Source organism: Salvelinus namaycush, chromosome 23, assembly GCF_016432855.1.
Source record: "Salvelinus namaycush isolate Seneca chromosome 23, SaNama_1.0, whole genome shotgun sequence".
NCBI classification, from domain to species: Eukaryota; Metazoa; Chordata; class Actinopteri; order Salmoniformes; family Salmonidae; genus Salvelinus; species Salvelinus namaycush.
In genome coordinates, this window is record NC_052329.1 from 39580014 (window position 1) to 39593593 (window position 13580).

Sequence of the window (13580 nt, forward strand, 5' to 3'; positions counted from 1 at the left end):
CTCTATTGCACTCCACACTTCCCTTTCACACCTGGACAAAAGGAACACCAACGTGAGAATGCTATTCATTGACTACAGCTCAGCATTCAACACCATAGTACCCTCAAAGCTCATCACTAAGCTAAGGACCCTGGGAAGAAACACCTCCCTCTGCAACTGGATCCTGGACTTCCTGACGGGCCACCCCCAGGTGGTAAGGGTAGGTAACAACACATCCGCCACGCTGATCCTCAACACGGGGGCCCCTCAGGGGTGTGTGCTCAGTCCTCTCTTGTACTCCCTGTTCACTCATGACTGCACGGCCAGGCAAGACTCCAACACCATTCAGTTTGCTGATGACACAACAGTGGTAGGCCTGATCACCGACAACAATGAGGCAGCCTATAAGGAGGAAGTCAGAGACCTAACCGTGTGGTGCAAGGACAACAACCTCTCTCTCAATGTGATCAAGACAAAGGAGATGATTGTGGACCACAGGAAAAATAGGACCGAGCACGCCCCCATTCTCATTGACGGGGCTGTAGTGGAGCAGGTTGAGAGCTTCAAGTACCTTGGCGTCCACATCACCAACAAACTAACATAGTCCAAGCACACCAAGACAGTCGTGAAGAGGGCACGACAAAACCTATTCCCTAACTGCTATTCCCTAACTGTTATACAAATAAATAATAAATTAACTATCATTAAATTAAGACTGTAAATTAAGTATTTCAGAATGTCGTGTTTCAGGTACAATTGCAGGTGCAATTTTAACACTTCCAATTGTAATTAAAAGTTTAATAGCAGACCAAAAACAGTGTTAGTGACTGTCTTGTACAATTGTGTTGTAGGATTTGTGAAAGTAAGCAATTTATGCTTTGCGTTTTCATGATTTTGGCACCAATCCCGATCGATGTCTGACCCATATATGACCACGTTCCTTCTGCTCATATCAGGTTGTTTATGGCGCAATATAAAAAAATTACTTAGCCTAGCTACTTCCTGATAGAAATTCAACCAAGTGTATGTGTATTCGCAGTTATATTTTTTATTATGTCAAATACCTAGCTAGTTGTTTCAATCATTGTTTAATTAAGAAAACGTATCTATTTTTTTGGCAGTCTACACTTTCGAACTGACGTTACGTTGTAAGACACGGTCTAGCTAGCTAACGTTAGATACTTTAATTTCCAGTCTGCCATTTGGGATTTGTCGACTATCTGTAATTTATGTATCTATTGGCATAGTTGTGAAGATCAACGTTAGCTAGCTATTAGCTGTTCGTTAGCTAGCTACGACTTCTCTGCTCTGTTTGACTGCGAGTTCGTGGCTTTCTAGTTAGCTGGCAGCTACACATCTTTCATGTGGGCTAACGTTGGATGGATCATATAATTAGGAATTTAATCGGATCTCTGAGATGGCTCAAGCATCAGTAGCTAAAGACTGTTAGGTGTTTTTCCGGACACGGCCCTGGAACCTGTTTAGCTAAGCTATGGCTATACTCTTTTTGACTAGGAACATTGAATAAATGCATATTCGGGGCCACTTTATCTCCACCCCGCAACATGGATACGGATGTTTTTCACCGTGGTGAAGGGTGCGGGGGTTATGTGAAACGCTGGTTTAGGGCTACGCCCACTGAGCTCTCTGATCTTAGGGCAGACAGGCAGAGTGTAAAATGGCGCACAGCTGTCGGTGGCGGTTCCCCGCTCGGCCCGGAGGGAGCAGCAACTTAGGCACCGGGAGGAGAGCGGGCCGAATCCGGGTCACTGCCTCCCTTCGAAGTAGCACAGGGACCCACCCGAACACGGCTGGGCTCGGACCCGGCTTTGATGCTGCGTTACAGGTCTCATCTGCTATCGGTTGCAACCTGCAGAAATTTCGGGATGTTTTGGGAGAGTCGAGTGGTTCAAGCAGCGGGGAGGTAAGTGAAAGACCAACTTGATTGTGGTTGGTTGTTAGCTAGCTTGCTAGCGTGAAATAGCTGCAACGAGAAGTGTAACATGAAGTGCCGAACACACGCTAGCAATGGTATAGTACCAAGGAGTTATATGTTGCTGCCTCCGTATTCGGTGTTAGGAGTGTGACTCAACTTGTCATCGCAGAGTAGTTAACTTTTTGTTTGGCCTTGATCTCCACACTGGGTATCAATCTCATCAACATGCTTCAATCCATGTGCTGTTACTAACGTTACGTTATCCCTTTCACAGTGATTCACCACACAAATCACAACAAGGAAGCCCGTTTAGGATCAGTAGCTAGCTGAGTAGCACCAACGGTGCTGATGTTGTGAATAGTTAAAAGTAGCCTGGTGACTTTCTAGACAAAATTTGGCCAAAGTGAATTAATTATTGTCTGTCTAGTTGTCCAACATTGCCACAGAGGCGAAAATAGAGGGATGTGATATAAATCTACAGTATCTGGTTAGCGGCCATTGTTGGCTTAGTTGTGGAGTGGTGACTTGTAGGGATAGAGCCTCATCATATCTCACCATCAACTCCTCTCCAGAGTTCAGGATTAGGTCCTACGAGCCAGTGTGATACAGTAACTAACCAGCGTGCTAACTTTAGCTAACGTTGGCTCAGTTTTTGGTACATTTCTGTGATGCTAGTGTTACATTGATTAACACTGTAGCATGGGACCTCCCGGTTAGCGAGCGAGGTTCCTGTTTGAAAACAAAACATGTCAACTTGGGGAGGACAAGTAACCTGAACTTCATGTTTTTGATTCTTGTTAAAGCATCTAGTTACCTAACGTTAATTATACTCAACTATTTTGAATTGCCATAACCTAGTAACGTTAGACACTTTTTTGCAAACATTGACTAGCTTAGCATTAAACGCCTATAGTATATTGAAGAGTTCAAGAAGCTGTCGTTATCCATAGCTTGCTGCGAGGTGTCAGTTCAATGCTAACCATCGAACGAGGCTATTTACCTTGCCTAAATTATCAGCTAGCTACTATTCGTCTTTCTGCCTTGATCCACGCTTCTTAAGTTGCTAGGTAGACGCTACAATAGTTAGAAACAACATTGTCGAATTAGATATTTGGGTATGGCTAATGGTCGGGGTAGCTTGCTAAGTGATGGATTTAGCTTTGTAGTAAGACTCGCACATTTGGCTAAGTGTTTAGCTCATGAACCTAACGTTACCATGCTACGCACTACGCCACGGTAGCTAGCTATTGCTGATACATAGGAAAATGGGAGGTGGACATGTTTTTCCCCGTCTTCACACAGTGCGTAGTACCAAAATAATGTCGGCATTGTGGACATCTGATGAAGTGCTAGCGAACTACAATTTTTGTTGGGCTGAGAATGGTTCGCCAGTGTCATGTGTGTTTGATGTGTGTTCCTCCGAATTCCATCTTTCTAGTACTGACGGTAGGCTAGCGAGCTACAATAACGAGCCTTTTTTGTCGGACCTTGTGATGTGGGGGTGTGTTCGGGTTTAGCGAACTACCATCTTTATTTTTTCATGACGAGCACGCGTTCAATGCAGTGGGAGTAGACCCTAGTGTTGTAGTAGAATCGGACATGGCGGGTAACTCAACACTTTATCAACGTTGTAAGATGTACTGTTATAGTAGAGTACTTATTGGGGTAATTCAGGTTTGATGTTTAGAAAATATATTTTGAGGGTTCTCCAGTCCCTTACTCCCTCGTGTGTGATTTTCAATAAGCCCCTTACCCCAATAGTTCTTATGATATCTGGAAACACTGATTCTGTCCTGTGTGTGTATACACGTCTCCTACCCATCACTAGTAGATTAGCCGAAAGGTTAATATAATCTACTTTGATGTTGGCCAGTGCTATGGAAATGAGTCCCTCTGTCTGGGCTAACACATTTTTTTAAATAGGAAGGCAGATCAACATGTCCCCCTCTATCCCAAGACACACAAAGAGGGGGAAAACACGCTGGGATGCGGTGGGGACATACGGCCAAAATCCCAGTGTAACTTGCCACTCATGGAAGTTGCAGACACAGCATTGTGATTTCATTCAGTGGCTGTTGCGCCTGGGCAGGATTGTTCTGGCTCATCGCAGCCTGCTGAGCTCACAGAGCAGCCGGACACTGAGCCCCGCCTTCCAAGCAGACCCAAATCCACTTCAGCCACACAGGGGCTGTCTGAGCTCAACTTTTCTTCTGACAGCTGCCACTTTGGAATAGATTAGCAAAGCCTTTTGGGTTCCCCCAAAAGAGGGCTTGTAGACCATTGTTGTTCAAATTGCAGCATTTGTAGGCTATTGAATTGGGTGTTTAAATGTTTATTGATCCAGCCAAATGATGGTTGTCTATTTAAGCGCCCATCTGCCAAAGGTGTCTTTTTGGGGACATTTGTTTGGCCTTTAACAAAAATCAGACTCACTTTTGTTTTGTCTTTAGAATCAAACCCCTCTCTTGCTTGACTCCGATTTAAGACCAATGTCAATCCCTCACACAAGTGCAGCTGAATAGATGTTAGCAGACTGAATGCTTTGCCTCACTGGTCTTTGCTAAGTGTTGTGTTTGGGCGGAAGGGGTCCAGCAGGTGTTTGCCCTATTTATATGACGGAGCTCCCGTCCCTGAGACAGTGTGTGGATCCAAGCAGGAAGCTTTGTCTGCTTTTATTCCAGCTTTCATGAAGTGCAGACGGCTGAAAGAGCACAGGCACGGATATCAAAGGGTGAAGAGCGAAGCTTCCTCCCCCAGGGACAACGCTGGGAGGAGAATTAGTCACACGCCCTCCCATCCACTGCTTTATTCTGCTCTAGCGGTCAAAGGGTTTTCACCTCTGCTTTCAGGGCTGTGAGAAAGCCATCAATTGTGTGTGGGGTTGGTCCCCCATACTTTATGCCCCCTATTACACCTCGCAGGAGGCGTCTTCAGCTTTGTTTTGATTAGGGTGCTGGTTGGAGCTGCCTCTCTCTGCCACTGTGGGTGTGAGGTGTTGGGAACATGAGCCATCAATTCTAGCAGTATCTGTTTTTTTACCCAGTATTTTGGCACCCGAGAGAGACGAATATCAATCTTTAGTGGGACACTTAGAATTCCCTTTTTAAATTTTTATTGAATTCTTCCGAGACTCCCGAATGGCGTAGCGGTCTAAGGCACTGTATCTCAGTGCTAGAGCCATCACTACAGACACCCTGGTTCGAATCCAGGCTGTATCACAACCACAATTGGCCCGAGTTTGGCTGGTGTAGGCAGTCATTGTAAATAAGAATTTGTTCTTAACTGACTTGCCTAGTTAAATAAAATAAAAAAATCAGTCATTGGCCAGAGCAATCTGACCAGAATTCCCCAGTGGCCTTTTATTAGGAATGTGCCACCGGAAGGGCATGTACATACAGTATGATCTCCTCCCCAATTGAAATTCAAAGGCGGTGAGGAGTATCCATAGTAAATCGGAGTGAAGCCTCTAGCTCTCCATTCGGCTGCTCAGAGGTATCAGTGTGGATTTAGAGGGACGGCTGCTCCAAATTACTATCATGAGAATACGATCAGGAGGCCCATTTGTCTGTACCCAGCTCTAGACCTTTTCCGGGTTTTGGTTGGTTTTTATTCTTGTAGCCCACATTGAATAATACAGTTGCGTCGTACAAAATATCATGCCGTTTTATCCTGCCCCTCCATTCATTGCATCAATCGCAATTGTTAAATAAACACAGATTGAGTTCTCCCTGTGCTCGTAATCTTATTCCCTGACCACGTTCAGAATTTTCAAACTGCAAAGCAAGTTTCTTGGCATATGTTTTTTTTTCTTTCTGACACCTCTCGATATTCACTTGGGGTTCAGCGCAGTGATGTACAAGGACTGTCTGAAACTTCGAAAGGCAGATGTCTCGACAGATAATTATACAGTATGAAATTATTTAGAATTCTGGGGGAAGTGTCAAAGTTAACTTTTAACAATGCTAGTAATTAAAGGGGGACTTAAGGTTCTCTAGGCATTTAGATAGCTCCAAACTTCCAAGTTGAATTCTACAGCTTTCAAATATGCCAGGGCTGAGAGTTAATGATCAGTTGCACTACATGATGTGGATATATGGGGTTACAGGGATGGCAGGCAGCCACGTGTGTGTGTGGCGCATCAGCAGTCCTGAAGAGCAGAGCGGAGCAGCCCTCAGTGACTCTTATTTACCTTGCGTTTTAAAGGGAGCTACTGCTGGGACTTTTCTGCCTGGTGTTTAAAATGACAGTAAATGTTGAAAGTAGACGAATACATTTTATAAAGCGTCAGCTGAATATTGCTAACTAGTGTTCTCTTCTGATTAAAGAAGAGTCATTTTGAGCTTCTCACCTCGCCCACATACACCCACTTGCTAGTGATGCAAAACCGAATACCGCAAACCACTTTTACATCCGCTCTGATAGTTATGTGCTCGCAAGGGACAGGCCCAACTAGCAGACCTGAACATGAACATCTCCGCATTGAATTGGACTTGTTGCTCTGTTTGAACTAATCTATGAGGAAAGACTAGGCAATTCATGATGTAGGTTCAAATTAGCATGTTGTGGATGGAGAACAAACACAAGCAGGAGTAAGAAAGTGTGAGGTCTGAGTAGACGACAAAAGCTTTCGTCACCCTCTTCTAACAAGAGCCTTCCGACTAGGCGGTGAGGAGTATCCATAGTAAATCGGAGTTTAGCCTCTAGCTCTTCATTCGGCTGCTCAGAGGTATCAGTGTGGATTTAGAGGGACGGCTGCCTATGCATGCTGCCTTTCATCCCCTTTCTCCCTGACTGTACATTCTACATTTTTATTCATTTAGTAGACACTCTTATCTAGAGAGATTTACAGGAGCAATTATGGCCTTGCTCAAGAGCACAGACAGTTTATTTTTTTTTTTTTTCCCATTTTTTTTTTCTTTCTCTCACCTAGTCGGCTCGGGGATTCGAGCCAGCGACCTTTCGGTTACTGTCACAATGTTCTTAACCGCTAGGCTACCTGCCGTAGCATGTTGCTCCCTGTCCTGCAAGCGAGCCCATAAGCCTTTATGGTTTCGCAGCATGCTGCGCTCCCCGGGTTGCCTGTGGGCGCGGAGTGCGTGTGTGCCTCTCTAGCGCATGGCTGGCTGCACGGGGAGTGGGAGGCTTTTAGTGTGTGGGAGGCTTGTTTAGATTGGGATTTAGCTTGCTTCTGTGCAAGCGTGTTCAACCCCAACCCCTTTTCATCCTCACAGTCCCCCTGGGGACATGCACAGGCTCAGTTGCTGTACCAGGTGGTCAAGATGCTGCCCCCCACCTCCCCCTTTTACTTACACACACACACATCCTTCTCTTCTGCCCATCCCCCTTTCCTCTTCCTCCCCTCGTGTTTTGGCTCTGTTTACATCTTGCGGTGTGGTTCACGCGAAGGGAGGACGAGTGTTTGTGTGAGTGCCAGAGAGGCAGAGCCGTGATGTCATCGAGCTACTCGCGTTTGTCGCTTTCCGGCCCCCTTAGTTCCCTGCAACCAACCAACAGCTATAGCAGGCTGCCTGAGAAGATGCTGAGAAACACTGCCTGTATGAACTGCAGCTCAGTGTCAGAGTTGAAGTGAGAGATGGATCGATGTAAAAATTCAGGTATCAGTGGGCAACATGATTTAAAAATTAATGAATTTAAAAAGGAAAAGCTGGTCATTTGAGGCTGCTATTATATTGTAAATGATCAACACTTGTCGTCATAACCAAAAATTTGGCTATATGCCAAATTAAATTGCAGCTGACCGAATGTGGCCTAATCACTATATTAATAGTAAATGTGATGTTAACAAGTTGGCTGTGCTATTCAGGTTGGAGTTAAAACTGTAGTGTGGACTCCTAGACAGCAGCTGCTCTACAAACTGGGCCGAAGGGACTTAAACTGCAGCCCCACATGCTGCTATAAATAAAGATTATGAAATGACACACCCCCACTCCTCCGACACGGAGTGACACAAAAGACTTCCAAAGGAACTTTGAGATATTAATCTCACCAGCCCTAGGGTTGGATGGCTGGGGATGATCTGTGGACTGTGGCTAGTGGGGGTAAGGCCTAGCTATGGTGGGATGCAAAGATGGGCATCTGAGGCCTTTTGTGTTTTCTGACATGCATGTATGAGTTTTCTTTGGCCTCTCAACTTGCCCAGTTGTCCAAGTCTAATGGTCAGTACTGCTGACTGTCATAAACAACAATACTTGTGATAGTTAAGCTGACCAGATAATATAAGTGTGCTGTTAAATTCACAGGCGTTTTGCAGTTCGTGAGCTGAGTCCCACCTTGGTGTTGGAGGACATTGAGTCCGTCTGTCTCCTGTTTTATCTACTTCATCTATAATTACTGTTACACACTCATCCTGTGGCCCAGACATAATTACAAATGGAGGGTCCTGGAGACTGAGTAATATTCCATTTCTGTCCAATTCCAAGTGAGCGGAGCGGCTCTTTAATTGAATCAATCCAAGGACACACTTCCTGGTGCTGTGATTGTGACTCGTTTTATATCCTGATTATAAAGTATCCCACACTCCGCCGTAGAGACTGCACTGATTAGGTTCACCATCGTCATGTACAGTTGTAGACGAGGGTTGTGTCCCATATGACACCCTATTCCCTGTCTAGCGTGCAACTTTTGACCCCGGGCCCAAAATTAGTGTTCTAAACAGGCATTTGAGACGCAGCCTAGTCAACTGAGAGATCACTATTAGTCATGTGTAACATGCTGTTTGGGTTGCTTTGGAATGATTGCATTCCGGGAACTCCTACAGATGGCCTCGTTCACTGTGCCTTACCTCAACATTTTAGAAGAGAGAAACATTTAAGAGGAAAGTAAAATAAGTACCCCAATAAGTGAATGTGTGTGTTATGTCAGGAGATGAGTTGTCCAATCAGGCCCTCTCAAAGATTACCTGACTGAGTGGGTGACATCACAGCTGATGTTAGGCAGCCTAGCAACCACTGCTGCTATGGATACCCGTTTGCTTTGATGGTACTTCCTGGAAGTGAAGAGAAACAAATGTAATTCTCAACGGTGCAGTAGATATCATTTAAATACATCTGTGTAGCCTGTGACCATCAAATGCTGTATGAAATGTTTCCCCAGAGATTTTAGAACTAAACCAAGGTAGGCTACAGCTTGTCGTTTCAAATGGGAACAAATGAGCCATAGTGGGCAGAGCCAAGGACGAGCTAGATCCGATGGCGCGTTCTAGCATACATTAGCATATTTCTGTTGGGGAATGTCTGCTCTGAAGTGCGCATGTGCAGTAACTCAATTCGCCTTTGCATTCCTGATTAAACAATGCCATTTTTTGCAACTTTGTCAAAGGCTAAGATCTACAAAACCTAGTCCACTCTGTTGGTAACAGATTCTAGTTTTGGGAACAGAACTGTATTGAGATCAAATGTTTCATCGATAAGTACATTTGCAGAATGTCGGCACAAATCCATCTTCTCCCACTGCCGGCCACTGGGATTCCTCTCACTACCATATTTGGTAGTGAGTAGAAACGCCAACCAGATGCTTCACATTTTATACATCTGATGAAATATCTATTTGTAGCTTCTCTATCTAGCTATGCTACTAGGCTTATTCAGCAATTTTCCTTTTGAGGTATAGGCTACTAAAAATCCTTAGTTCACAGGGGTCCTGTTAACGCAGAATTCTGTGTTTTTCACACAGCAAAAAAGTGAATGCCTAAGAAATATCTTGCTGCTTTTGTTAACGCATCTTAAATGCTTCTTATTAGGGATGTAAGATATATCGTAATCGGCCGATATTAGCTAAAAATGCCAACACCGGTATCGGCCCCATGTCTAGTTTTAACGCAGATGATAACCTCTCTTGGTGCATGAACCGCTAGCGGGACACCTATGACAACATCCAGTGAAATTGCAGAGCGTGAAAATCAAATGACAAAAATCGTAATATTAAACATTCATGAAAATACAAGTGTCATACATAGTTTAAAAGCTTAACTTCTTGTTAATCCAACCGCGTTGTCAGATTTCAAAAAGGCTTTACGGCGAAAGCATACCATGCGATTTATCTGAGGATAGCGCCCCCACACCAAAATACTTTTTCAACTAGCACAGGTGTCACAAAATCACAAATGGCGATTAAATAAATCACTTAACTTTGAAGATCTTTCTCTGTGTGCAATCCAAAGGGTCCCAGCTACACAATGAATGGTCGTTTTGTTCGTTAAAGTCCTTCTTTATATCCAAAAAGTCAGTTTAGTTGGCGCAAATGATCTCAGTAATCCACTCGTTCAACATGCATACAAACAAATCCAAAAAGTTACCAGTTAAGTTCGTCCAAACAAGTCAAACAATGTTTCTAATTAATCCTCAGGTACTCTATCTAAATAAATTATAATATTTAAGACGAAGAATAGTATGTTCAATAGGGAAGATAAATAATGAAGAGCGAGCACCTCATTCACGCGCCAACAAGGTTACTTTTCTAATGAGACACCTTGTAGTTCTTCCAACTACTTGCTCATTTTTCGAAAAAACAAGCCTGAAATCATTTTTAAAGACTGACATCTAGTGGAAGCCATAGGAACTGCAATCTGGGTCCTATCTATTTGTATTTCCCTTAGGCTAGCACTGAAATGGCCTGTGACCTCCCCAAAAAATCTGGATGCATTTTCCTCTGGTTTTGCCTGCCATATCAGTTCTGTTATACTCACAGACATTATTTTAACAGTTTTAGAAACTTTAGAGTTTTCTATCCAATGCTACCAAGTATATGCATATCCTAGCTTCTGGGCCTGAGTAACAGGCAGTTTACTTTGGTCACGTCAGTCATCTGAAATTCTGAACAAAAACCAGTCTCCAGAACAGGTTTTATAAACCGATGTGAAAGCTACCGTGCATACCTATATAATGTAGGTACATGACCTAATAACGGCACGTAAATTTGCGCTACACGTGCAACACAGCCCTCCTAACCTAGCCCACAATGTCTGCTGTGTGGATCGAGCAGTCATTTGAAAGAGTAAGACATTTTCAGCGAGACAACTCAGGCGAAATTCATTAAAGCCAAGATAATGGAATTCATTGCCCTTGACAATCAACCGTTCTCGGTCGTGGGTGATGTTGGCTTTCGCCGACTGGTCGAGCACCCGGTACACACTACCAAGTGCGCTATTTTTTTCCAGATGTTGCCCTACCGGAGTTACACAGTAATAGCTTCACAACATACATACTATGGAACGCCGTTTGGGTCTTTGCGTGTCAAAAAAGATAGTAGCACTGTCAAAGCTGTATTGTAAACACTGTGCGTGGCCGGTGTTTACAATACCGCATTGGTAATAAAGCATAATTTGTTTGAATGCAACTGCTGGGGTAGCTAGCTTTAGCTTGGTACCTAGCTAGCACCAAAGTAACCAACCTGAAAACATTCACCAGTAGAACCTGCAGTCATTTTCATTATTCTTAGCAATGATTTAGGGATCCTTGTGAGTAAGTATTAGCTAGGTTGCCACTTGTTGTTCGCCTATTGAAATTGAACTTTAGTTCATGAAAATAAATAGCTAGCCAGCTGCTTAACCCTGTTTCCCAAGCTAACATTATAAGCAGCCAGCTAGCTTCATCTGTCTAGTAATGCTTGACCGGACCGGGTTATGTGTTGTGAATCTAGCCACAATAAGTATTAGGTACAATAGTGGAATTTGCGGTTTGACTTAAAAATAAAAGTATGTAATTGACAGTGATGCAAATGAATAGATATAGTAGCATTATGCCATACTTTTATTTTGAAGGCTAACCGCAGATTCCACTATTTTACCTAATCCTTATTGTGGCTAGCTTCACATAGATGGGTCCGACCACCAAATAAGAACTGTCTTATAAATGAGGGTTATTTTAGATGACGCCTAGCTATGTAGTTAGCTAGCTAACTATAGCTACTGAAACATGTGTTATTTGACACGTCAAATAGTGTTAGTATCTTTTTTGACACACAAAGACCCAACCGGCATTCCATAGAAATCCTAGTTGAGAATGAAACGACTGAACAAATGAACAACAACAACATTACAGCATGTGAGTGAAATAAATACGTTTTGGTTATGTTTTACTAGTAATGGGGACCTACTGGGTAACCTGTGTGACCTTTTATTTAACTAGGCAAGTCAGTTAACACATTCTTATTTACAATGACGGTCCGGATGACGCTGGGCCAATTTGTGCGCCGCCCTATAGGACTCCCAATCACTGCCGGATGTGATACAGCCTGGTTTCGAACCAGGGACTGTAGTGATGCCTCTTGCACTGAGATGCAGTGCCTTAGACCGCTGCGTCCATGTGTGTGTGTGTTAGCTATTTAACTGTACTAGAATGCTTAAAAGGCCGCAAAAATTGTAAATATCGGTTAATGTTTGGACAATATAGGATATCGGTATCGGCCAAAAATATCATATCGGTGCATCACTACTTCTTATTGTAACTTCTGCTCGACATCAGACACATTTTGTGTTTCAGTTGCTCTTCTCCAGGATGGGAATTCAATAACAGGCATTATATCAGCAGACTGCGCTCTGACTGATGTGTAGCTACATTTCTCTGCTACTTTTCTCACTGTAGCCTACTTTTCTCAGGTAAAATGCAAGATTAACTTCAAGCCAAACAGAAAATGTAGCTGGATACATTGTTTCTATGATAGACATTAGAAATATCATGGCCATGGATCGTTTTTGCACAAAGTACCTTGCTTTTTTATTGTAAGCTAATTTACTTGTGTGGCTCCTAGCCAAATAGCGTGGCACTTCTGTTGTCATCTGATGAAAATGAAGATATTTTCTGCTGAATTATGTTTTGCGCTAATGTATTTTCTGTGAAGGGAAAAGTATATTTGCACTCCCCTGATGACCTGAGCACGCCCCTGAATACTTGGCTTTCAGTATAAAACGCAGGTGAAATGGTTGAAAATGCAGATTTATTTTATTTTATGGTCTGCGTTTGAAGATTTCAATTTCTGAACTCTAACGTGACCCCTACTTCAATTGCTCTTCATGGCTTTTTGCCCCTGGCCTCTTTTTCAGATATTTTAGACGGTGAGACTGTTTTTCCTGAGCGTGTCCTAATCAGCTTAGCATTTACCTAAAACAGGAAAATACTCGACTGACTTGTGGTTTTGGAATTACTGTGTTACTCAGCTCCGAGTTGGACATTTTCAAATTGAGAATGTCTAGCGTTCTGACTGAACCTTCTCCAGCGGGTTTAGGCACCTAATCCGGAAAGCATAGGGAAACGGAATGACTGGAACCTGACTAGAGGGAGTCAGCAGCCCGGTGAAAGTGAGATTGTACTACCGTCATTTTTAAGGGGAATAAACTCTATTTTCGTTATGGGTGATTTCAGTACAGGGATGACTGAAGTGCACAGCTAGGCCTGAAATATTGTGGCTTTGATTTCTGAATCAGTTTATTCATTCATCACTTTGACCTTTAAAAAAAACAACAACACATTAATCATGCTGCTATTCTATTGAAGTATTTTGGCAAACGTGTTAACATTTTGGTCAGATTTCATGTTTCTTGTCTTTTCCCGCCATAGGAAGGAGCATTTGGAGGCTTTGGTACAGTCAGTGAACACCGAAGAATGCAGAGTCAGCCAAGGACGTTGGCAGGTGAGGTACTTTTGGTCAT

General features: G+C 43.4%; 1 protein-coding gene across 1 annotated transcript in view; it reads left to right on the top strand.

Moving 5' to 3' along the window:
• Positions 1-1657: 1657 nt before the first annotated feature.
• The window catches only part of kmt2a (lysine (K)-specific methyltransferase 2A), a 52300-nt gene continuing 40377 nt past the window's right edge, over positions 1658-13580 (top strand). Inside the window, 2 exon segments of the mRNA XM_038961615.1 lie at positions 1658-1907; positions 13496-13575. Coding sequence (XP_038817543.1) covers positions 1658-1907; positions 13496-13575 — 330 coding nt within the window.